Source organism: Neopsephotus bourkii, unplaced genomic scaffold (assembly GCF_033783945.1).
Source record: "Neopsephotus bourkii isolate Nb327-2 ecotype Australia unplaced genomic scaffold, CSIRO-AGI_Nbou_v1 NB_309, whole genome shotgun sequence".
In the NCBI taxonomy this organism is placed as follows: domain Eukaryota; kingdom Metazoa; phylum Chordata; class Aves; order Psittaciformes; family Psittacidae; genus Neopsephotus; species Neopsephotus bourkii.
The window spans coordinates 974,695-998,578 of record NW_026900817.1 but is presented as its reverse complement, the minus strand read 5'-3'; the positions used below and the strand labels follow the sequence as shown (position 1 = coordinate 998,578).

The 23,884-nt window shown below is 60.3% G+C and overlaps 2 protein-coding genes across 12 annotated transcripts in view; one reads left to right on the top strand and one right to left on the bottom strand.

Annotated features, from left to right (window-relative positions):
- Window positions 1-1,438: 1,438 nt before the first annotated feature.
- PCBP2 (poly(rC) binding protein 2) lies at window positions 1,439-22,779 on the bottom strand. 10 transcript variants are annotated; one of them, XM_061347250.1, is made up of 16 exons: window positions 22,656-22,779; window positions 20,790-20,891; window positions 20,494-20,517; window positions 20,364-20,396; window positions 16,991-17,107; window positions 15,819-15,950; window positions 12,289-12,417; window positions 9,348-9,422; window positions 7,844-7,930; window positions 7,585-7,650; window positions 6,587-6,628; window positions 5,598-5,670; window positions 5,120-5,158; window positions 4,281-4,333; window positions 3,884-4,053; window positions 1,439-1,603 (listed from the first exon to the last, which is right to left on the bottom strand). In XM_061347250.1, the coding sequence occupies exons 2-16, from the start codon at window positions 20,856-20,858 to the stop codon at window positions 1,567-1,569; spliced, it is 1,146 nt and encodes a 381-aa protein (XP_061203234.1). In that variant the 5' UTR covers window positions 20,859-20,891; window positions 22,656-22,779; the 3' UTR covers window positions 1,439-1,566. The 10 variants fall into 10 exon arrangements, with proteins under 10 accessions (XP_061203234.1, XP_061203235.1, XP_061203226.1 ...); XM_061347251.1 differs by lacking the exon at window positions 7,585-7,650 and having other exon boundaries at window positions 22,656-22,777; XM_061347242.1 differs by lacking the exon at window positions 5,120-5,158 and having other exon boundaries at window positions 22,656-22,764.
- AAAS (aladin WD repeat nucleoporin) overlaps window positions 22,268-23,884 on the top strand; it is a 66,144-nt gene continuing 64,527 nt past the window's right edge. For both annotated transcript variants that reach the window (XM_061347239.1, XM_061347240.1), the window contains exon 1: window positions 22,268-22,271. The gene's annotated coding sequence lies outside the window, so the exon portion shown is untranslated. The remainder of the gene's footprint in view (window positions 22,272-23,884) is intronic.

The following is a 23,884-nucleotide window of genomic DNA, read 5'->3' as shown; positions in this document are numbered from 1 at the left end:
GGGGGCACACAGTGGGTGCTATGGGGGTGCACAGTGGGTGCTATGGGGGGGGCACACAGTAGGTGCTATGGGGGGGCACAGTGGGTGCTATGGGGGTTGCACACAGTGGGTGCTATGGGGGGGCACAGTGGGTGCTAAGGGGGATGCACACAGTAGGTGCTATGGGGTGCACAGTGGGTGCTATGGGGGGGCACACAGGATGCTATGGGGTGCACAGTGGGTGCTATGGGGGGGCACAGTGGGTGCTATGGGGGAACAGTGGGTGCTATGGGGGTGCTATGGGGGGTGCACAGTGGGTGCTATGGGGGGGCACATAGGGGGTGCTATGGGGTGCACAGTGGGTGCTATGGGGGGCACAAGTGGGTGCTATGGGGGGCACACAGTGGGTGCTATGGGGGGGCACAGGGGGTGCTATGGGGAGGCACACGGGGTGCTATGGGGGGGCACACAGTGGGTGCTATGGGGTGCACAGTGGGTGCTACGGGGGGCGCACAGTGGGTTCTATGGGGGCGCACAGTGGGTGCCATGGGGGGGCACAGGGGGTGCCATGGGCACATAAAGGGGGTGCTATGGGGGGTACACAGTGGGTGCTATGGGAGGGGGACAGAGGATGCTATGGGGGTGCACAGAGGATGCTATGGGGTGGCACAAGGGATGCTATGGGAGGGGCACAGAGGATGCTATGGGGGTGCACAGGGTGGGGGCAGTGGGTGCTATGGGGGGCGCACAGTGGGTGCTATGGGGGGGCACAGTGGGTGCTATGGGGGGGGCACAAAGTGGGTGCTATGGGGGCAGTGGGTGCTATGGGGGACAAGGGGGTGTTGGGCACAGGGGGTGCTATGGGGGGGCACAAGGGGTGCTATGGGCACATAAAGGGGGTGCAATGGGGGGTGCTATGGGCACATAAAGGGGGTGCTATGGGGGGGCACACAGTGGGTGCTATGGGGGGGTGCACAGAGGGGTGCTATGGGCACATAAAGGGGGTGCTATGGGGGGGCACACAGTGGGTGCTATGGGGGGGAACAGTGGGTGCTATGGGGTGCACAGAGGGATGCTATGGGGGGGGGGGGGGCACACTGACAAAATTCCCGTCCATCTTTTTATTAACTGCTTTTCCTGAAAAATTCTCCTGCCGTTCCATGGAGCGGGGGCTCCCGCGCCCCACCCCCCCCTTCACCCCTCCCCCCCTCGCCCATCCCCCCCCTCTCCCCTCCCCCAGCGCGGGGGCACACGGGGGGGGGGTGGGGGGCAAAGGAGGAAAACCAAAGAGAGGAGCATTGGGAGGAGAGAGAAGCTTTTATAAAACTAAGATCTGGGCTCAGCGGTGACCGGAGGAGTTAAAACGCTGATGCTGGGGGGGGGTAAAGGAAAAGGGGGGGGGGGGGTAAGGAAAAGAGAAGAAAAAACCCAACAAAAATCATCAAGAAACCAAGAAAAATCCCAAACAACTCAACCTGGTGAGTGGTGGAGAACCGGAAACCCAAAAATGTCCAAACTAAGGTTCTGGGGCTGGCTCTAAAGGGGCTACACAGATGGATGGTGCGAGGCCGGGCTCCGCGGCGGGCCCTAGCTGCTTCCCATGCCCCCGGTCTCCGAGGAGAGCCTGCAACGAAGAAAAGGGCGTCAGAGTAAAGGGGGGGAAAGGATGGGGGAGCCCCATAGGGAGGTGCTGCCCCATAGCGGGGAAAGGGGGTTTGTGGGGGGCAGAAGGGAGAAGCAGCGAAGGGAGGGCTCCAAGTGGAGCGCAAAGGGGAGGGGTTGGGATGAGGGTACCCAAAGCACCCTGGGGGGCAGCAGCGCAAAGGGGAAGGAGGGGAAGGGTTGGAACCCTATGGAAAAGGGTTAAGGGGGGCACACACGATGCAATAAGGGGGGATCCCCCCCTTTAGCAAGCAGGGTCAGCACCAGCATCCCCAAACCTGCGCCAAGCTCCCTGCTATTTAAATAAAGGGGGGGTGAAAGCACCCTATTATGGGTGATGGGGACCCCCCCAAGGCTCCCAAACCCACCCCCCCATAGCACAGATCTAGCAGAGCAGATTCTCACCGTGGCAACTTTATTACAGGGTACAGACATTCCAATAGGATTAAATCCCGCCCCAAGGCGTTTATTCCATAATGACCCCCCCCATCCCTCCCTCCCCACCCCACAAAGCACGATTGCAACTAAAAACTGGGACAAATGGGGAGGAAACAGTAAGGAAAAGCTACAGGCAGCGGGATCGGGAGTGAATGGCTCCCTAGGAGGGGGGGATTCATCTCTCAACCGGTCAAACCCCATGGTTGGGATGAGCACGGCCTTGTTGTGGAGAGGCAAAGGGGAAGAGGAGAAGCCCAAAAGGACACAGAAAGGACCCAAAAAGGACCCTAAAGGGACCCTGAAAGGACCCAAAATGGACCCTAAAAGGACCCTAAAAGGGCCTAAAAAAGGGCCCTAAAGGGACCCTAAAGGGACCCTGAAAGGACCCAAAATGGACCCTAGAAGGACCCAAAAAGGACTCTAGAAGGACCCAAAACGGACCCTAAAAGGACCCTGAAAGGACCCTGAAAGGACCCAAAATGGACCCAAAATGGACCCCAAAAGGGCCCCAAAAGGACCCAAAAGGGACCCCAAAAGGACCCCAAAAGGAGCCCAAAAGGAGCCAAAATGGACCCTAAAAGGACCCCAAAGGGACCCCAAAGGGACCCCAAAGGGACCCCAAAGGGACCCCAAAAGGACCCCAAAAGGGCCCAAAATGGACCCCAAAATGGACCCCAAAATGGACCCAAAAGGACCCCAAAAGGACCCAAAAAGGACCCCAAAAGGCCCCCAAAAGGACCCCAAAAGGACCCCAAAAAGGAGCGGGCTTGTCCTCAGCTTCCCCTCGGTGCTCTCAAGGCTCCCCCACAGGCTCAGTAAGGAGCAAACCTCTGCTTCTCAGCTTTCAGTTTGTTAGAGGTGCCCGGCGCGGCCGGAGCCGAGGCTCCTTTAGCAGCAGAGACCACATTGAGAGCCAGGAGAGGCACTGGTTTCATGCCAAGCAGACTGGAGACACAGGGGGCACCCGCAAGAGGGTTGGGGAGGCTGACGGGTGCTTCGGAGGCGAGCGAGGGGGTGGTGGTGGTGGAGGAGGAGGAGGAGGAGGAAGAAGAAGAAGGGGTGGAGGGTTGAGAGAGGTTGATGCTGAGGTGGTCAGGGGCCGTGGCGGAGGGTTTAGCGCTTTCTAGACTGTAATAGAGCAGAAAAGGAACAGAAAAAAGACAAAAAACCCCAAAATCGACGGGTGGGTGGAAAGGCAACACCATGGAGGGGGGGGGGATAGAACACACAGGGCCCAGTGTGGGGAAAGGGGACCCCCCCCGTTTCTCTGCGCACCCCATGGGGTTGGGGGCAGCAACAGGAGGTAAAAAAGGAGAGGAAAATCCCAGTGGTGGCTGGGATGGGCCCTTTGCCCCCATGCAGGGGGTTGGGGAGTGGGGAGGATGGGGGCTCTGTATGGCTGGGAGTAGGATGGGATCGTGGCATCCCGCTGGGGGATGCTTGGGATTGGGCAGGCGCTGGTTTAAGGATAGGGAGGGGTATGGGGGGTCCCTTCCTCTATCACCCACCACGGATCAGCCCTCACCATACAAGCACTGGATGGAAGCAGCACAACCCTAAAACCACCTTGACGGACCCTTTACCAAGCGGGTCCAGGCCCTTCCAGCTTCCCCAAACTGGGAAGCGACAGCACCAGGAAAGCACAAGAGGGAAAGGGAATGGGGTGGGGGGGGGGTGTGGGTGGGAGGTGGGAAAGGGACCAAAAGCAGGAGAAAAGCAGGGATTTGGACCCCCCCCCCCCCCCCTTTGCTCCCAATGGTGCCGATCCCTCCCCAAGCCCCCCGGGCCCGGTGCTGGTGCTCACCTGACATTGATTAGATACTGGGCCAAGCTGATGCTGGCGGCAGAGCCGGTGATGGTGACCTGGCGGTCGGTGGAGCCCTCCACGGGGTTGGCAATCTTGATCTGAGCCCCCGACATCTGACGGATCTCGTTGATCTTGGCGCCCTGGCGCCCGATGATGCAGCCAATCAACTGCAAGGGAAGCAGCTCCCCGTCAGCATCCCAGAGCATCCCACCAGCCCCTTCCTCCCCCCAGCACCCACTGGGCTCCATAGGGCATCTCCTCCCTTAAACACGGCTGGGAACCCTAAGGGAAGGGTTAAAGCAACAAGGCCACCCCGTAAGTTGGAAGGGGCAGACCCCCAGTACCCCCATGGCTAAGGAGGAAGCGTTGGGCTGGATCCCAGTTGGATACTCACATCATTTGGAATGGTGAGTTCGTGAGAGGTGGTTTGAGCGGAGGCATCCAAACCTGCTCGGGAGACAGGGAGAAAGCAGCAGAGGTTGAGGGGGGGCAGCACCCACAAACCCACGGCTGCTGCGGCCTCGGGGCTCCCTTGGTGTTACTGCACCCGCCCCACACCTCCTGCTCTGTGTGTGTGTGACCCCCTAGTCCAGCTCTCTCCCCATTGCATCCCTGTGCCCCCATTGCATGGCACCACGGATGCTCCTGAAGGCAGGACAGGCCCACAGCAATGCGCTCGTGCTGCTCCATCACCAGCCCTGAAGGGCCACGCTACCCCCTGTGCTTCTCCTCATCCTCCTTCCTCCTCACCACCACAGCCCCACGGCGGCCGATGGAGCTCCACGTGGCTCATCAATGGGGTCTGAAGGGTTTTAAAGGCTTCTTCTCCCCCCTTTTCCCACCTCATTCCCTGCTACAGGGAGAGGTGGGAGGCTCCAGCCCTCACCCCAGGGCTATGGGGCGGTGGAAGCAGTGTGGGGACACAACCTGGGTGTCCCCCCTTTGCCACCAGCACTAAGGGCAGGCGAATGGCTCCAGCAACAACGGGGCTGCTCCCCTTCAGCACAAGGCTGGGGGTAAAAGGAAGGGGGGCTCAAGGCCTCCACCGAGCCCTGCTGCTCTCCACTGCACTGCCAGGGGGTACCTCCAGCCCTTCTGAAGCTCCCCTGAACCCCCCTTTTTCCCCCTCCCATCCGTGCACAGAGGCAAGGGGGTGTTTAAGAGGGAGCAGGAGAGCCCGGGTGGGATCCATACACGAGAGAGGAACTACACATCTTGGTGTTCAATCATTACCCCAATAGCCTTTCACCTCTGGAGAGCTGGATTCAACGCCTGTCAAGATACAAGGGACAATGAGTTTTGGGTGCCTCAAGCTGAGAGCCCCACGTGGGTATTTCAGCCACCTTAGCACATCTACAGCAGATTTTGGGGTCGGGGAAGGGGGGGGCCACAACTCAACAGTTGCCTGGTCAGGACTGGAGTAGCCAGAGGGGAAAGAAGGGGTGCTATGGGGTAAGGGGGGGGGCTCCAAGTGCATCGGCAGAGCTGTGGAGGGTGAGGGTGATGAGGAAGGGAAGCAGCACGGAGGCCCTGCCTGCTCGGGGGCTCCTCTGTGGTGATGTTCTGCCTCTTACCCCCTGTGGCCGGTACCAAAGTCACCCCCAATAGGGTTACCTGGGGGGGGTTATGGGGGGGGCACGTTTGGTTTGGGGCCGTTTGCGAGGCCCCTGAGCCACGCTAAGCACACGCAAGAGAGAAGGAGTTTCCATACCACTGAATCCAGTGTTGCCATGAGGTATTGGAAAGGGTGACTGTTGCATTGCCAACTGGTGCAGCTTGGTCAGCTAGAGGAGAGACAAAGGCTGACGTTAGCCATTTCCCAAGCCCATCAACGCAGACACTGCCATCGGCACCGGGCCCCCCTCTTTCCCCCAGCCCCATGGAAGGGGCAGGCTCCAGGCCAAGGTGGGCTGGGTGGGTGGGGGGGCGCTGTGCCCACCCCATGGTGAAAGAGGAGCTCAGGGACAGAAGCAGAGAGGAAAGGGCAGGGGCTGCCCCATGCCATGCAGGGAGCAGCAAGAGGGGGACAGGGGGGACGTGGGGATGGAGCCCGGCTCGGTCCAGCCGCCAGAGAAGCTCTTTTATAGCCCAGCTTCCTTCTAAGCCCTTCTCCTCCCTGGCCTGGTTGCATCCAACCCCCCCCAATGACTGCTCTATGGGTGCCAGGAGCAGAGATCAGCCCTACGGGATGAGCATGGTGCCGAGGATGGTGGTGGCCAACAGCGCCGGTGGGATGCCATGGGGTTCCCCCCCTCCTAACCCAGCAGGGCTGGGCTCAAACCCCCCCTTTTTTCCTTGTCCCCCAGTGCCCTGGGAGAGCCACCAAGAGAGTGACCCATGGGGTGCTGCTCTGGCTTCCTCCCGAGGGGTTTAAGGAGCTGGAACTGGTGTGAAATGGCCAAGCTGGGAATAGGGAAAGGAAAGGGGGGGGGGACGACAAAAATGACATCTGGGAGCAAGGAAAGGAAAGGAGGGGAAGTGTCAGAAAGGGAAGGCAAAAGGAAGGACCTGAGGCCGGGTGAAGCTGGCTGCAGGAGGGGGAGCTTTTTTGGGGGGGAAAGCTCAGCTCAGATCATTGAGCCCCAACGGCTCGAGTCGAGAGAGCACGGAGAACGTGGTTGGTTTTGGACCGGGGTTCGGGGGGGGGGGAAAGGGGAAAAGGGGTGGATTTGAAGACAAGAAGTTGTAAACAAAACTTACATCTGGCTGTGGAATGGCATACTGTCCTTGAATGGTATAGGCCTACAAAAAGGAGGAAAAGAGTCCTATTAACAACCATCGGACAGCCACCCAGGGACAGAGAGATTTCAACTAGCCAGGAAGTCAGAGAGCCAAGTGGAGAGTTCTCCGGGGCGAGGGAAGTGGGGCAGGGAGAGGCAAGGGACGGATCAATGCTGGAACGAGCAGTTTCTAGCCTCAAATTGGCCTCGAGGTGGCGTTTTGGGGTGGGAATGGCCAGGTTTGGTTGCCGTCCCCCCCAAAAAAATAACAAAAAAACACCAAAAAAATAAAAAAACCACCAAAAATAAAAAAGAGAGAGAAAAAAACCACCAAAAATTAAACAGCAAAGTGGCAGACAAAAAAAATAACACACCAAAAATAAGAGAAGACGACACAACGGGCTGGGATCTTGATGAAGATGTTATGGTGTGGTGGAGTCCAACAATGCTTCTAGCCCTGCGCCCCCCCCTCGCCAACAGGGGAAGAGCTCCAAGACCCCAACCAAGCCCTGCTTTAGCTCCCGGCCCCCTCCTCGGCCCGGCTTAAACAAACCCAAACCCCCCCAACCCCAAAAAAACACCCTCCCCAATGGCAATTCCATCCAAAAATCCCAATCCGAGTCCTCTCGTCACTTCCACACCTAGGGAACGTCGCCGGGCAAGCTAGAGGCAATGCTGGAGCTGGCTACTGATGCTAGACAAGGCAAAAGAGAGGCATTGGGGTCGGGGGGGGGCACACGAGGCTGAGAGCCTGACCTGCCACAGTTCCATGTCTGGAGGTTAAGGGACAGCCACAGACTTCAGATGCTTCCTGAAGCTACCCAGAAAGGGCAAGTCACTGGCTTGGGGTGGGGTGGGGTGGGATGGGGGGGCCTGGCTGGCTAAAGGCTTATGGGGGGGTTGAAGGGGGCCGGGCAGGTTGGGGATGGGTGGGAGAAGGGGGGGAGAGGGGGGTACACAGCCTCACTTCCAGGTCACCGGAAGAACTGCAGCCCAGGCTGGAATTGGCCCAAGTTCGTTGCCATGCAGTGGCTGCCGGGTGGCCTGCGTGAGGAGAGGTTGGTGGGCTCAGAGTCCAGTTCCCAGTGGACAGGAGTCCACAGCACAAAAGCCACCGGGATGACGGGGGTTTATTGGGGGGGGGGGGGGGACGGGGGGACGGGGATGCCACCCTTGTTGGCAGTCTCAGAGAGGCCATAGGATTGAACAGGCCGTGGAGACTGAACTCCCCTCTCACCTCCTGAGGTGGTCCCTCCAAGTCAGAGTTGAGGCACATGGATGGGGCGGTGTGGGGGTAGTTCGCACTGCCGCTGCTGTACCTGTCCTGTGGATAAATTAGAGGGCTTCAGTCTCCAGGGCTGTCAATCCGAAACCCTAACACCAAAAGTCACCATCGCCACTTGGAGCTCTGCTGGTCGAGGGCTTTAAACCTGCCTCTAAAAAGCACGGTTCTGAAGCTGCAAAGACACCACCGGGAGCGGGGTCCGGGCGCCTGCATCGGCCTGGCCCAAAGTTGGGGGGGAAAGGGATGGAAGAGGAGGATGGGGGGGAGAAGAGAAAGGGGAAGAGGGAGGGAAGCCTGCTCCTCACTGCTCTAATGGGGGAAGGCGGCCGCTCCCGCGCCACCGGGGGGGGGGCACACGGTACAGACCCCCCCTGCCATGGGGCTCTTTGGGGGGGGGGGCACGTAGCCAGGGGTGTACCGGCCAAAGCGGGAGCATCCCCCGGGGTGCAGAGCGGCAGGGGAAGCTCTTGGAGAGGTGGGAAGGGGAGGAGGAAGAGGCAGGGAGGGTGAAGGGGTTTTGGGGGGCTGGGGGGGGGGGTTCCCCGAATCAAGCGTGGCACCAGCCTGGTGGGGAGCAGAGTCAGGGCTGGCTTGGGGTTGTGGGGGGGGGGAGGCCGGCAGCAGCTACCCCATTCCCTGCCTCTGGAATGCCAATAGCAGCCCCCAGGGCTGGCTCATCCCGAGGGATCTCCGTCTGCACCAGTATCCGTGGGGTCTCTGCCCCCCAAAGCCTTAAGGCAACCCTGGGAGCCGCAGGGTGGGGAGAGCATCACCAACACCCGGGCCTGAGCCTCCTGCCTTGCCCAAGCAGCCTGGACACCCCCCCACCACCAACCAAGCAGCACCCCCAGACCCCAAACAGGGCCGGGGTAGGGGGGGTCAGGGCTTCACAGCAGACAGGACCCAAGGGAGCCCATGCAGGTGGCAGCGGCTCCCCTGGCCCAGCTCCATCCCCACCTCACCTCATGGCTACTCCTATCTGCACCCTCCCCTCGAGCGAGACGAAGCCTTTCCGCACCCAAACCCCACCCCACAACACGAGGGGCCTTTGCCCCCCCCCCCCAAAACAAACACCCCCCCCTTCATGCCCCCATAAACCCCTCAGGGCCGGTCACCCACACCAGGTCACACCGAGGCCTCGGAGCCAGCCCCATGGATGGGGCAGAGCCTGCGTTTGGCCACTGGAATATCTTGGCCTGATCCAATCCCCCCCCCCCAACTGCTGCCACCATGGGGGGCTTTGGGGTGCTGGGGTTCTTTGCCAGCTCTTCTTAACCCCCACATCAGCCCTTTCGGGCCCCCCCATCCCACCCCTGCCCTCATCCCCCATTGGAGCAGGCTCTGGGAGGCTCAGACCCATGGGTGACAGGCCCGCGTTGCGGCCACGGTGAGCCCCCCCCAATCCCATCCTATCCCGTTCCCATCCCGCACCCCAGGAGCAGAGCAGAGGCCTTACCTGACCACCTGCAAAGATGACGGGAGAGCTGGATGGCTTGGGCCGGTACGGGATGGTGACACCCTTCGGGGGAGACTGGGGACAGGCAGAGAGCAGAGTCACACAGAGCAGCACCGCAGCGGCCATGCACCCCCCACCCAGTGCCCTGCAGAGCATCACTGGGCTCTGGGCTCAGAGTCAGCCCTTTGGGATCAGAATAAGCCCTTTGGGATCAGAATCAGCCCCTTTGGGATCAGAATGGACCCCTCTGGGCTCAGAATGGGCCCCTCTGGGATCAGAATGGACCCCTCTGGGATCAGAATGGACCCCTCTGGGATCGGAATGGACCCCTCTGGGCTCAGAATGGACCCCTCTGGGCTCAGAATGGACCCCTCTGGGCTCAGAATCGACCCCTCTGGGCTCAGAATGGACCCCTCTGGGCTCAGAATGGACCCCTCTGGGCTCAGAATGGACCCCTCTGGGCTCAGAATGGACCCCTCTGGGCTCAGAATGGGCCCCTCTGGGCTCAGAATGGGCCCCTCTGGGCTCAGAATGGGCCCCTCTGGGCTCAGAATGGGCCCCTCTGGGCTCAGAATGGACCCCTCTGGGCTCAGAATCGGCCCCTCTGGGCTCAGAATGGGCCCCTCTGGGCTCAGAATGGGCCCCTCTGGGCTCAGAATGGGCCCCTCTGGGCTCAGAATCGACCCCTCTGGGCTCAGAATGGGCCCCTCTGGGCTCAGAATGGGCCCCTCTGGGCTCAGAATGGGCCCCTCTGGGCTCAGAATGGGCCCCTCTGGGATCAGAATGGGTCCCTCTGGGCTCAGAATCGACCCCTCTGGGCTCAGAATCGACCCCTCTGGGATCAGAATGGGCCCCTCTGGGCTCAGAATCGACCCCTCTGGGCTCAGAATCGGCCCCTCTGGGTTCAGAATGGACCCCTCTGGGCTCAGAATGGGCCCCTCTGGGCTCAGAATGGGCCCCTCTGGGCTCAGAATGGGCCCCTCTGGGCTCAGAATCGGCCCCTCTGGGCTCAGAATGGACCCCTCTGGGCTCAGAATCGGCCCCTCTGGGCTCAGAATAGACCCCTCTGGGCTCAGAATGGGCCCCTCTGGGCTCAGAATGGACCCCTCTGGGCTCAGAATCGACCCCTCTGGGCTCAGAATCGACCCCTCTGGGCTCAGAATGGGCCCCTCTGGGCTCAGAATGGACCCCTCTGGGCTCAGAATGGGCCCCTCTGGGCTCAGAATCGACCCCTCTGGGCTCAGAATCGGCCCCTCTGGGCTCAGAGTGGACCCCTCTGGGCTCAGAGTGGACCCCTCTGGGCTCAGAATCGACCCCTCTGGGCTCAGAATGGACCCCTCTGGGATCAGAATCGGCCCCTCTGGGCTCAGAATGGACCCCTCTGGGCTCAGAATGGACCCCTCTGGGCTCAGAATCGACCCCTCTGGGCTCAGAATGGACCCCTCTGGGCTCAGAATGGACCCCTCTGGGCTCAGAATGGGCCCCTCTGGGACCAGAATGGGCCCCTCTGGGACCAGAATGGGCCCCTCTGGGCTCAGAATGGACCCCTCTGGGCTCAGAATGGACCCCTCTGGGCTCAGAATGGACCCCTCTGGGCTCAGAATGGGCCCCTCTGGGACCAGAATGGGCCCCTCTGGGCTCAGAATGGACCCCTCTGGGCTCAGAATGGACCCCTCTGGGCTCAGAATGGACCCCTCTGGGCTCAGAATGGACCCCTCTGGGCTCAGAATGGACCCCTCTGGGCTCAGAATGGACCCCTCTGGGCTCAGAATGGACCCCTCTGGGATCAGAATGGGCCCCTCTGGGCTCAGAATGGACCCCTCTGGGATCAGAATCGACCCCTCTGGGATCAGAATGGACCCCTCTGGGCTCAGAATGGGCCCCTCTGGGACCAGAATCGGCCCCTCTGGGACCAGAATCGGCCCCTCTGGGACCAGAATCGGCCCCTCTGGGCTCAGAATCGGCCCTTTGGGAGGGAGCAAAACAACCCCATTCCTTCCCCATGCTGGCAATGGGACTGAGGGAGGACACCCAAGAACCAAAGAGGGCAACATGGGGAGGCAGGACACCGTACCCTGCACACTGCTGCTCTGCTCTGGGTTCAAAGCCAGCCCTATGGGAGGGAGCAGAGCATCCCGTTCCCTCCCCATGCTGGCAATGGGACTGAGGGAGGACACCCAAGGAGCAGAGAGGGTACAGAGGATGCTGAACCCTGCATATTAAAGCTCTGCTTTGGGCTCAAAATCAGCCCTATGGGAGGAGGCAGAGCAACCCCATTCCTTCCCATGGTGGGCAAGGGACTGAGGGAGGACACCCAAGGAGCACAGAGGGTGACAAGGGACTGAAGGAGGACATCCAAGGAGCACAGAGGGTGACAAGGGACAGCAGGATGCTGCTGTGTACAACAAGGCTCTGCTTTGGGTTCAAAATCAGCCCTATGGGAGGAGGCAGAGCAACCCCATTCTGTCCCCATGCTGGCAATGGGACTGAGGGAGGACACCCAATGAGCACAGAGGGTGACAAGGGACTGAAGGAGGACACCCAAGGAGCACAGAGGGTGACAAGGGACAGCAGGATGCTGCTGTGTACAACAAGGCTCTGCTTTGGGTTCAAAATCAGGCCTATGGGAGGAGGCAGAGCAACCCCATTCTGTCCCCATGATGGGCAAGGGACTGAGGGAGGACACCCAAAGAGCAAGGAGGGTGTCAGGAGGACACCCAAGGAGCAGGAGGGTGTCAGGGCCATCAGAACCTGCTCCTCCAGGCAGCTCTAGAGGCCTGGCTCAACGCTGGTTTAAGCCTCCCCTAGAGGAGGCCATAATCCCCACTATCCCTTTACCCCCCATTTGTCCCTCCTCAGCGTTTTCCACTCGCCAGGAGGGATCCCTGCATTCCCAATGGGACACAACCAGCTCCAGCTGGGAAGGGAGGGGGGGCCCTACCTCCAGCATGACGACGCAGATCTGTTTGACACACTCGATGATGGACTGTGGGATCCCAGCGATGGTGATGGCTCGCTCGGTGGAGTTGGGCAGCATGTCCCCGGCCACCTGGACCTGTGCCCCCGTGCTCTGGCCAGGGGTAAAAATAGGCTGTGAGGGCCTGGGGAGGGCTCTGACCTCAGCAGCAAAGCCTGCAGCAGGGTTATACATAGCCAGCCCCCCCTTCCCCTTGCTCCCCCATTGCCCCCCCCCATCCGAGCATCAAAATCCTTTAATCCTAGATGGAAATTATTTGGGAGCCTGGGGCAGGAGAGGAGGGTTTGGGTGCAGCGGGGTAGAGTTAACACATACAGGCCCAGAGGGACATGGACCAGGGTTAACCCATCACAGCCCTAGGGGGCATGGACCAGGGTTAACCCATCACAGCCAAGTGGGACATGGACCAGGGTTAACCCATCACAGCTCAGAAGGACATGGACCAGGGTTAACCCATCACAGCCCTAGGGGGCATGGACCAGGGTTAACCCATCACAGCCTAGAGGGACATGGACCAGGGTTAACCCATCACAGCTCAGAAGGACATGGACCAGGGTTAACCCATCACAGCCCTAGGGGGCATGGACCAGGGTTAACCCATCACAGCCTAGAGGGACATGGACCAGGGTTAACCCATCACAGCTCAGAAGGACATGGACCAGGGTTAACCCATCACAGCCCTAGGGGGCATGGACCAGGGTTAACCCATCACAGCCTAGAGGGACATGGACCAGGGTTAACCCATCACAGCTCAGAAGGACATGGACCAGGGTTAACCCATCACAGCCCTAGGGGGCATGGACCAGGGTTAACCCATCACAGCCTAGAGGGACATGGACCAGGGTTAACCCATCACAGCTCAGAAGGACATGGACCAGGGTTAACCCATCACAGCCCTAGGGGGCATGGACCAGGGTTAACCCATCCCAGCCAAGTGGGACATGGACCAGGGTTAACCCATCACAGCCCAGGGGACAGGGACCAGGGTTAACCCATCACAGCCCAGGGGGGCAGGGACCAGGGTTAACCCGTCCCAACCCTAGGGGACATGGACCAGGGTTAACCCATCACAGCCCAGAGGGACATGGACCAGGGTTAACCCATCACAGCCCTAGGGGGGCATGGACCAGGGTTAACCCATCACAGCCCTGGGGGACTTGAACCAGGGTTAACCCATCCAGGCCCAGGAGGGCAGAGACCAGGGTTAACCCATCCAGGCCCAGGGGGACATGGACCAGGGTTAACCCAGACCAGGGGGGCATGTACCAGGGTTAACCCATCACAGCCCAGAGGGACATGGACCAGGGTTAACCCATCCAGGCCCAGGGGAGCATGGACCAGGGTCAACCCATCACAGCCCTATGGGGCATGGACCAGGGTTAACCCATCACAGCCCTATGGGGCATGGACCAGGGTTAACCCATCCCAGCCCAGGGGGACATGGACCAGGGTTAACCCATCACAGCCCTAGGGGCCATGGACCAGGGTTAACCCATCACAGCCCTGGGGGACAGGGACCAGGGTTAACCCATCACAGCTCAGAGGGACATGGACCAGGGTTAACCCGTCCCAACCCTAGGGGACATGGACCAGGGTTAACCCAGACCAGGGGGACATGGACCAGGGTTAACCCATCACAGCCCTAGGGGACATGGACCAGGGTTAACCCATCACAGCCCAGAGGGCATGGACCAGGGTTAACCCATCACAGCCCAGGGGAGCATGGACCAGGGTTAACCCATCACAGCCCTATGGGACATGGACCAGGGTTAACCCATCACAGCTCAGAGGGACATGGACCAGGGTTAACCCATCACAGCCCAGGGGGACATGGACCAGGGTTAACCCATCACAGCCGTAGGGGGCATGGACCAGGGTTAACCCATCACAGCCCAGGGGGACATGGACCAGGGTTAACCCAACACAGCCGTAGGGGGCATGGACCAGGGTTAACCCATCACAGCCCAGTGGGGACATGGCCCAGGGTTAACCCATCACAGCCCTAGGGGGCATGGACCAGGGTTAACCCATCACAGCTCAGAGGGACATGGACCAAGGTTAACCCATCACAGCTCAGAGGGACATGGACCAGGGTTAACCTATCCCAGCCAGGGGGACATGGACCAGGGTTAACCCATCACATCCCAGGGGGGCAGGACCAGGGTTAACCCATCACAGCCCTGGGGGACAGGGACCAGGGTTAACCCATCACAGCCCTGGGGGACATGGACCAGGGTTAACCCATCACAGCCCTGGGGGACATGGACCAGGGTTAACCCATCACAGCCCTGGGGGACAGGGACCAGGGTTAACCTATCCCAGCCAGGGGGACATGGACCAGGGTTAACCCATCACAGCCCAGGGGGACATGGACCAGGGTTAACCCATCACAGCCCAGAGGGACATGGACCAGGGTTAACCCATCACAGCCAGGGGGGCATGGACCAGGGTTAACCCATCACAGCCCAGAGGGACATGGACCAGGGTTAACCCATCACAGCCCTGGGGGGCAGGACCAGGGTAAACCCATCCAGCCCAGAGGGACATGGACCAGGGTTAACCCATCACAGCCCTAGGGGACATGGACCAGGGTTAACCCATCACAGCCCAGGGGGACATGGACCAGGGTTAACCCATCACAGCCCTAGGGGACATGGACCAGGGTTAACCCATCCAGGCCTAGGGGTACATGGACCAGGGTTAACCCATCACAGCCCAGGGGTACATGGACCAGGGTTAAGCCATCACAGCCCAAGGGGACATGGACCAGGGTTAACCCATCACAGCTCAGAGGGACATGGACCAGGGTTAACCCATCACAGCCCTATGGGGCATGGACCAGGGTTAACCCATCCCAGCCCAGGGGGACAGGGACCAGGGTTAACCCATCACAGCCCAAGGGGACATGGACCAGGGTTAACCCATCACAGCTCAGAGGGACATGGACCAGGGTTAACCCATCACAGCTCAGAGGGACATGGACCAGGGTTAACCCATCACAGCCCTAGGGGACATGGACCAGGGTTAACCCATCCCAGCCCTAGGGGACATGGACCAGGGTTAACCCATCACAGCCCTAGGGTACATGGACCAGGGTTAACCCAGACCAGGGGGACATGGACCAGGTTTAACCCATCACAGCCCAGGGGGACATGGACCTGGGTTAACCTATCCCATCCCAGGGAGGCATGGACCAGGGTTAACCCATCCAGGCCTAGGGGGACATGGACCAGTGTTAAATGGCACCAAGTGAGGCCTGGAAGCGTGATCCCTCCCTCCAACAACTGGGACAACACTGGAGACAGGGAGATACCAACAGCCCTGGGACGCAGGGAGCAGGAACCCAGTGCTGGGAAGGGGAGGGACTGCCCCAGGCTGGGTTTCACCAGCACTACCAATACAGCGAGCTCCCAAGGAGCGATCCCAGGCTGGGGCTGGGGCATGGATTCACCCCTTGGGGCACCCTGGGATCCCTGGTGCGGGGCCGCACGCACCTCTCGGATCTCCTTGATCTTGCAGCCTCCCTTGCCAATGAGGGACCCGCACTGGCTGGCGGGCACCACGAGCCGCAGGGTGACCGGGGGCCGGCTGGCGGCCGTGCTGTTGGTCATGGAGCTGCTGATGTCCTGTGGGAAGAGGAGGCACTCACTGGGATGAATGGATTGGGGTAGGGGGGGGTGATCCTGGCACCGCAGCCCAGGCCAAGGTGACCCCGGGTGTCTCCCGGCCCTATTCCCAGCAATGGCAGGGGGAGGATGGATGAAGCAGCCAAGTTCTGCGTTGTCTGCATGGGAAGGGGGGTTTAACCCCTCCCCACAGCCCAGTGTAGCACTGGGGGGGGGGCGCATCCCAACTGGGAACAGGCTGTGCTGGAGCTCGGCATTCCCAGTACCGGGATCAGAGCAGCAGCAGGCACAGAACAGGCCTGGCACGGGTGGCAGCCGTCATGTGCTCAAGGGGGAGGAGGCCCAAGGCCATGGCTCAGACCTAAAATAAAGCTTTAACTCCAAGCCCAGTGCTTGGAATGTGGGAGCTGGGATGGGACCGGGAGCACTTGGAAGCCTCCAGCACAAACAGCTCGGTTTCAGCAGCAGGGAGGCCCTGGGGCCGTCTCCTCCATAGGGAAGGACCCCAAATCCGAATGGAAACGGGGTTTTCACCCCCAGAAGCAAGGCGAGGGCTGTGGAGCTCAGCCCCGGGTAAAGAGCGCTCCAGCCTTCCAACGGACATGGAGTGGGATGGAAGCTCAACACCATCACCTGAGCAGGCTCTAACGCCCCCATCCAGGTTGTCCAGGCCCAGCATCCCTCCTGGAAGCCGATTCAACAGGAGCAGGGGCACGATGCAGCTCTGCACCCCCAGGCCCCCTCCTTGGCAGGGCTGGAGCTGAGGTGCAGTGGAAGGGAATCATCCCCCTGCCCAATGGATGAACCAAGCCAGGGCATTCCACATCCCTGTGGATCCCAGGCCTCAACCATTGAGGGCACCCAGGGAGGGTTCATCCCTGGCCCCTGAGCTGGCAGCAGAGCAAAGAGCAGGCCCCCCATGGCCAAGTGGAACAAGCCCATCCCAGTGCTCATCCCATGGGAATGAGGCTCCTGCGTGCTCCGGGGTGGATCCAAGGGGACCATCACCCATCCAGGGAAGGGCTGGAGGCTGCACTCACCTCTTCCAGTTTGTCAATGATCATGGCAAAAGCTTTGAAGATGGCATTGGTGGGGCCAGCGAGGGTGATGATCCGCTCGGGACAATTCCCTTCGGAGATGTTGATGCGGGCGCCGCTCTGTGGGAAGAGGAGCCCTCAGCACCCCGGGATCCCTTGGGATTCCCCACTAGGGACAGACCCTCCCTTGCGTGGTGCAGTGGGGATCCATTGGGATTGTGCACAGAGAGGAGCCCTCCCTGCATTGCTCAGCTGGGGTGGGACCCGCAGCACTTCCCATAGTGAGGAATCCTCTTGGCTCCATGCAGATCCTGCAGGATTCCCTCAGCAGTGCTGAAAGCGACCCTGATCCGGTCAGTGTGGATCCATCCGGATTCCCAGCAGCACTAAACCCTCCCTTGCTCTGTTCAGGATGCATCCCTCAGGATCCCCATCCATGATCCATCCTCCCTTGCTCTGTTCAGGATGAATCCCTCAGGATCCCCACCCATGATCCATCCTCCCTCGCTCCGTTCAGGATCCATCCCTCAGGATCCCCATCCATGATCCATCCTCCCTTGCTCTGTTCAGGATGCATCCCTCAGGATCCCCATCCATGATCCATCCTCCCTTGCTCTGTTCAGGATGCATCCCTCAGGATCCCCATCCATGATCCATGCTCCCTTGCTCTGTTCAGGATGGACCCCTCAGGATCCCCATCCATGATCCATCCTCCCTTGCTCTGTTCAGGATGAATCCCTCAGGATCCCCATCCATGATCCATCCTCCCTCGCTCCGTTCAGGATGGATCCCTCAGGATCCCCATCCATGATCCATCCTCCCTTGCTCTGTTCAGGATGGATCTCTCAGGATCCCCACCCATGATCCATCCTCCCTTGCTCTGTTCAGGATGCATCCCTCAGGATCCCCATCCATGATCCATCCTCCCTTGCTCTGTTCAGGATGCATCCCTCAGGATCCCCATCCATGATCCATCCTCCCTTGCTCTGTTCAGGATGGATCCCTCAGGATCCCCAGCCATGATCCATCCTCCCTTGCTCTGTTCAGGATGGACCCCTCAGGATCCCCATCCATGATCCATCCTCCCTTGCTCTGTTCAGGATGCATCCCTCATGATCCCATCCATGATCCATCCTCCCTTGCTCTGTTCAGGATGGACCCCTCAGGATCCCCACCCATGATCCATCCTCCCTTGCTCCCTTCAGAATGGATCCCTCAGGATCCCCATCCATGATCCATGCTCCCTTGCTCTGTTCAGGATGGAGCCCTCAGGATCCCCATCCTATTCCTCCCTTGCTCCCTTCAGTATGGATCCCTCAGGATCCCCATCCATGATCCATCCTCCCTTGCTCTGTTCAGGATGGATCCCTCAGGATCCCCATCCATGATCCATCCTCCCTTGCTCTGTTCAGGATGCATCCCTCAGGATCCCCATCCATGATCCATGCTCCCTTGCTCTGTTCAGGATGGACCCCTCAGGATCCCCATCCATGATCCATCCTCCCTTGCTCTGTTCAGGATGGATCCCTCAGGATCCCCATCCATGATCCATCCTCCCTTGCTCTGTTCAGGATGCATCCCTCAGGATCCCCATCCATGATCCATCCTCCCTTGCTCTGTTCAGGATGGATCCCTCAGGATCCCCATCCATGATCCATCCTCCCTTGCTCTGTTCAGGATGGATCCCTCAGGATCCCCATCCATGATCCATCCTCCCTTGCTCTGTTCAGGATGGATCCCTCAGGATCCCCATCCATGATCCATCCTCCCTTGCTCTGTTCAGGATGGATCCCTCAGGATGCCCATCCATGATCCATCCTCCCTTGCTCTGTTCAGGATGGATCCCTCAGGATCCCCATCCATGATCCATCCTCCCTTGCTCTGTTCAGGATGGATCCCTCAGGATCCCCATCCATGATCCATCTTCCCTTGCTCTGTTCAGGATGGATCCCTCAGGATGCCCACCCATGATCCATCCTCCCTTGCTCTGTTCAGGATGCATCCCTCAGGATCCCCATCCATGATCCATCCTCCCTTGCTCTGTTCAGGATGGATCCCTCAGGATCCCCATCCATGATCCATCCTCCCTTGCTCTGTTCAGGATGGATCCCTCAGGATCCCCATCCATGATCCATCCTCCCTTGCTCTGTTCAGGATGCATCCCTCAGGATCCCCATCCATGATCCATCCTCCCTTGCTCTGTTCAGGATGGATCCCTCAGGATCCCCATCCATGATCCATCCTCCCTTGCTCTGTTCAGGATGCATCCCTCAGGATCCCCATCCATGATCCATCCTCCCTTGCTCTGTTCAGGATGGATCCCTCAGGATCCCCATCCATGATCCATGCTCCCTTGCTCTGTTCAGGATGGATCCCTCAGGATCCCCATCCATGATCCATCCTCCCTCGCTCTGTTCAGGATGCATCCCTCAGGATCCCCATCCATGTTCCATGCTCCCTTGCTCTGTTCAGGATGGATCCCTCAGGATCCCCATCCATGATCCATGCTCCCTTGCTCTGTTCAGGATGGACCCCTCATGATCCCCATCCATGATCCATCCTCCCTTGCTCTGTTCAGGATGGATCCCTCATGATCCCCACCCATGATCCATGCTCCCTTGCTCCGTTCAGGATGGATCCCTCAGGATCCCCATCCATGATCCATCCTCCCTTGCTCTGTTCAGGATGGACCCCTCATGATCCCCATCCATGATCCATCCTCCCTTGCTCTGTTCAGGATGCATCCCTCAGGATCCCCATCCATGATCCATCCTCCCTTGCTCTGTTCAGGATGCATCCCTCAGGATCCCCATCCATGATCCATCCTCCCTCGCTCTGTTCAGGATGGACCCCTCAGGATCCCCATCCATGATCCATCCTCCCTTGCTCTGTTCAGGATGGATCCCTCAGGATCCCCATCCATGATCCATCCTCCCTCGCTCTGTTCAGGATGGATCCCTCAGGATGCCCATCCATGATCCATCCTCCCTTGCTCTGTTCAGGATGCATCCCTCAGGATCCCCATCCATGATCCATCCTCCCTTGCTCTGTTCAGGATGGATCCCTCATGATCCCCATCCATGATCCATCCTCCCTTGCTCTGTTCAGGATGGATCCCTCAGGATGCCCATCCATGATCCATCCTCCCTTGCTCTGTTCAGGATGCATCCCTCATGATCCCCATCCATGTTCCATGCTCCTCGCCCGGCTCAGCCCCCCCTGTGCTGATCCCTCCTCCCTGCCTCGGCTCCCTGGGGATTCCCTGCTGTGATCCCTCCCGGCAGCCATCTTCTCCGGCCCCGCTTCCCGCCGCCTCTGCCTCCACTTCCCAGCCTGCCCCGCGCGGCAGCGCCGCGATTCCCAGTTCCCGACTCACCTCCTCCCGCATCTTCTTCACGGATTCCCCCTTCTGTGCCGGGAGAGAGAAGGGAGAAGGCATCAGGGGCTGGGGGGGGCACCGGGAATGGGGCAGAGGGGCAGGGATTGGGGCTTTGCTGCTCTCTTACCTTCCCAATGATGCTTCCCACCTCCTGGGATGGAAACAAAGCAGGAATTACTCAGTGCTTCCCAAACTCCGGGTGTTCCAAGCTTAAACACATCCCTTTTGGAGCCCCACTCAACTCCATGCTCCCAAAGCTGCTTCCCAACGCCGGGATTTTTAATGCTCCCAAGCCCTGCTGAGCTGCCCAGGAGCCAGGCAGGTGCCAAGGCCACATTCCCGACATTCCCAAGCCCGCAGCCAGCTCCAACGCATCCAAGCGAGGCGGATCCGGTGCCATTCCCCCATCCCACAGGCACGTACCTTCCCGTGCATGAGCAGCCGGATGGTGAGCGTCACATTTAACCCTCCTTCAATGACCCCGGTGTCCATCTCGAGCCGGGCTTTGGTCACTGCTGAGCGGAGCTATAGGGAAGACAGGGCCGGATTGAGGGCTCATCCCAACCCTTCCCTGCCATTCCGGAGCCATCCCATGGGATTGGAGCCTCTCTGTGCCTCATTCTCCTTCCTCAGCACCCCCCATTGGCAGCTGGGGGGATGCTCCTCTCCAGGGGGCAATGGGCAGAGCTGATCCACAGCGATCCCGGCTCCTGCCTGGCATCTCCCTGGGCTCAATCCCACCAGCTCCAGTGGGGCCTCAGGCTCCTTCTCATCCCCTGCCCTTCTCCAGAGGCTTCCCCAGCTCCAAAGAGCTTGAAACGCTTCATCTAGACCGGGAGTTTTCCAACAAACCCCGTTTCCTGCTGGATTCACCCCATCCGGGGAAGAGAAACTCGGAATTCCCAACTTTTCCCTGTGCCGGGACTGCTTTTCCAGCCCCGTGGCCGAGCTGCTTTACTCCGAGCAGATAAAGCCACATGAGCACACGATCAGGTTTCAACCAACGTGTGCCCTGCACCCCCCCCACCCCTCCCCCGAGCTGGAAAACACAAGGATCGGGCCCCAGTTTAACTGGGAATTCCATTAAACTTCCTTTAGCTCCGGCTTCTCCTCCAGGCCGGGTTCACCCAAGCCCCAGGGGTGCAGCAGGATCAAGCCCATCGTGCTCCGGGTTAACGCTCTTTAAGAGGGAACCAAACGGGGCTCAACCTCCATAAACCCAGGCGGAATTCCCAGTGTGGGAAGCGGGGCTCAGGATCCGAGCCCGGCAGCCATAGGGGGAAGAGGAAGGGCCAAGGCAGAACCGGGCTGTTTATGAGCTCGGATCCCGATCCCATTCCCAGCTCGCTTCCCATGGGCATCGCTGTGCTCCTGGCGCTTCGTTCCCAATCCAAGCGGGGATTCAAAGGGGGAAGTGGAACCGAGGCGGGAGCCGGCGCTCCCATCCCGGCTTCCCTGCGGGAAAACGGCCCCGAGCGGCTCCGTACCCGCATCCGGCCCCAAAACGGGACCATTAAAGGGGGAAGTGGGGGGAACGCGGCTCCGATCCCGGCTCCGAACCGGGATCCGGGGGGGGGAAAGGGGAAGGAGACGGAACCGAGACCCTGAGCGCGGCCACATCCGGATGGCGGCGCTGAACCAGGCCCGGGCCGTGGGGGGGAGGAACCGGGAAGTCCCGGAGCGGCTCAGGCCTGGGGGGAAGCGGAGCCGCAAACCAGGCCGGGGGGGGGAGCGTTCGTGCCCGGCCCCCCCTCCGCGATGGCGGCAAAACCGGGCCCGATGAGGAGAAAAAATTCAAAATAACAATAAAAAAGGTGAAAAAAATGAAAAAAAAGATTAAAAAGTGGAAAACCAGCAAAACAAGACAAAAAAAGGGAAAAAAAATCATGGCCCCCCCCCCCCGCGGTACCGGTGGGGGGGGGGCCGCCGCCATGTGACGCACGAGCCCCCCCCAGCCCCGTCCCCGCCGTGGGGAGGGGGCAGGGGGGTTACAGTGGGGGAGGGGCAGCGGCGGAGCCCCCACCCCCCCCCCGATCCCCCCCTTCGGCCCGGGCGGGCCCGGCCCCGCGCCGCGCACGCAGGCCGCGGCCTAGGTAGGCCGCGACTAGGCCGCGCGTAGGCCGCGGTGTGTGGTGAGGGCGCGGCCGGGCGCCGCGAGGCGGGGAGCGGCCAGAGCGGGGTAGGCGAGGCCGAGGCTTCGGCGATGCGCTGGAAACGGGGAGCGGATGGAAGCGAGAAACGGGGAGAGGAGACGGGATGGGGGGGGGAGGGGGAAGGGTTCGGGCCTACCTGGAGCAGCGCCGGTAACGGCGGCGGGAGAAGGGCGCTGCGGGCGGAGCGGGAGCGGGAGGAGGAGGAGGAGGAAGAGGAGGAGGAGGGAGGGGAGGAGGGGAGGGAAGGTGGGGGGGGGCGGCGGCGGGAGCGACGGCAGCGGCGGGAGCGGCGGCGCTGCTCGAGCTGCGGCGGCCGCGGCGGCTCTGGGCGGGGGCGGCGGCGGCGGCGCGATTTACACCCGGCCCGACCCGGAAACGGACGTACCAGCGAGGCGCGGCGCGGGCGGGGACAGAGCGGGCACCGCGCTCCGCCCCGCGCAGCACCACCGAGAGGGAGGGAGCGGGGTAGAGCGGCCGCGGGAGAGGGGGGCGCTGCGGCGGAGCGGAGGACTGAGGGGATGGGGCAAAGAGGGAGGGTAATTAAAGGGGGTGAAGGGGCAAGGAAAGGGGCTGGGGGGGGCAATGGGGGCTGGAGGAGGGCAATAACGGGGTATAAAGGGGGCTATAATGGGGCTGTAAGGGGGCAATAACGGGGCATACAAGGGCTAATAATGGGGATGTAAGGGGGCAATAATGGGGCATACAGAGGCTATAATGGGGATGTAAGGGGGACGATAATGGGGTATACAGGGGCTATAATGGGGATGTAAGGGGGGCAATAACGGGGTATGAAGGGGGCTATAATGGGGATGTAAGGGGGGCAATAACGGGGCATACAGGGGCTATAATGGGGATGTAAGGGGGGCAATAACGGGGTATAAAGGGGGCTATAATGGGGATGTAAGGGGGCAATAACGGGGCATACAGGGGCTATAATGGGGATGTAAGGGGGGCAATAACGGGGTATAAAGGGGCTATAATGGGGATGTAAGGGGGCAGAATGGGGATACAGGGGCTATAATGGGGATGTAAGGGGGGCAATAACGGGGTATACAGGGGCTATAATGGGGATGTAAGGGGCAATAACGGGGTATACAGGGGCTATAATGGGGATGTAAGGGGGGCAATAACGGGGTATAAAGGGGGCTATAATGGGGATGTAAGGGGGGCAATAACGGGGTATACAGGGGCTATAATGGGGATGTAAGGGGGACAATAACGGGGTATACAGGGGCTATAATGGGGATGTAAGGGGGCAATAACGGGGTATACAGGGGGCTATAATGGGGATGTAAGGGGGGCAATAACGGGGCATACAGGGGCTATAATGGGGATGTAAGGGGGGCAATAACGGGGTATAAAGGG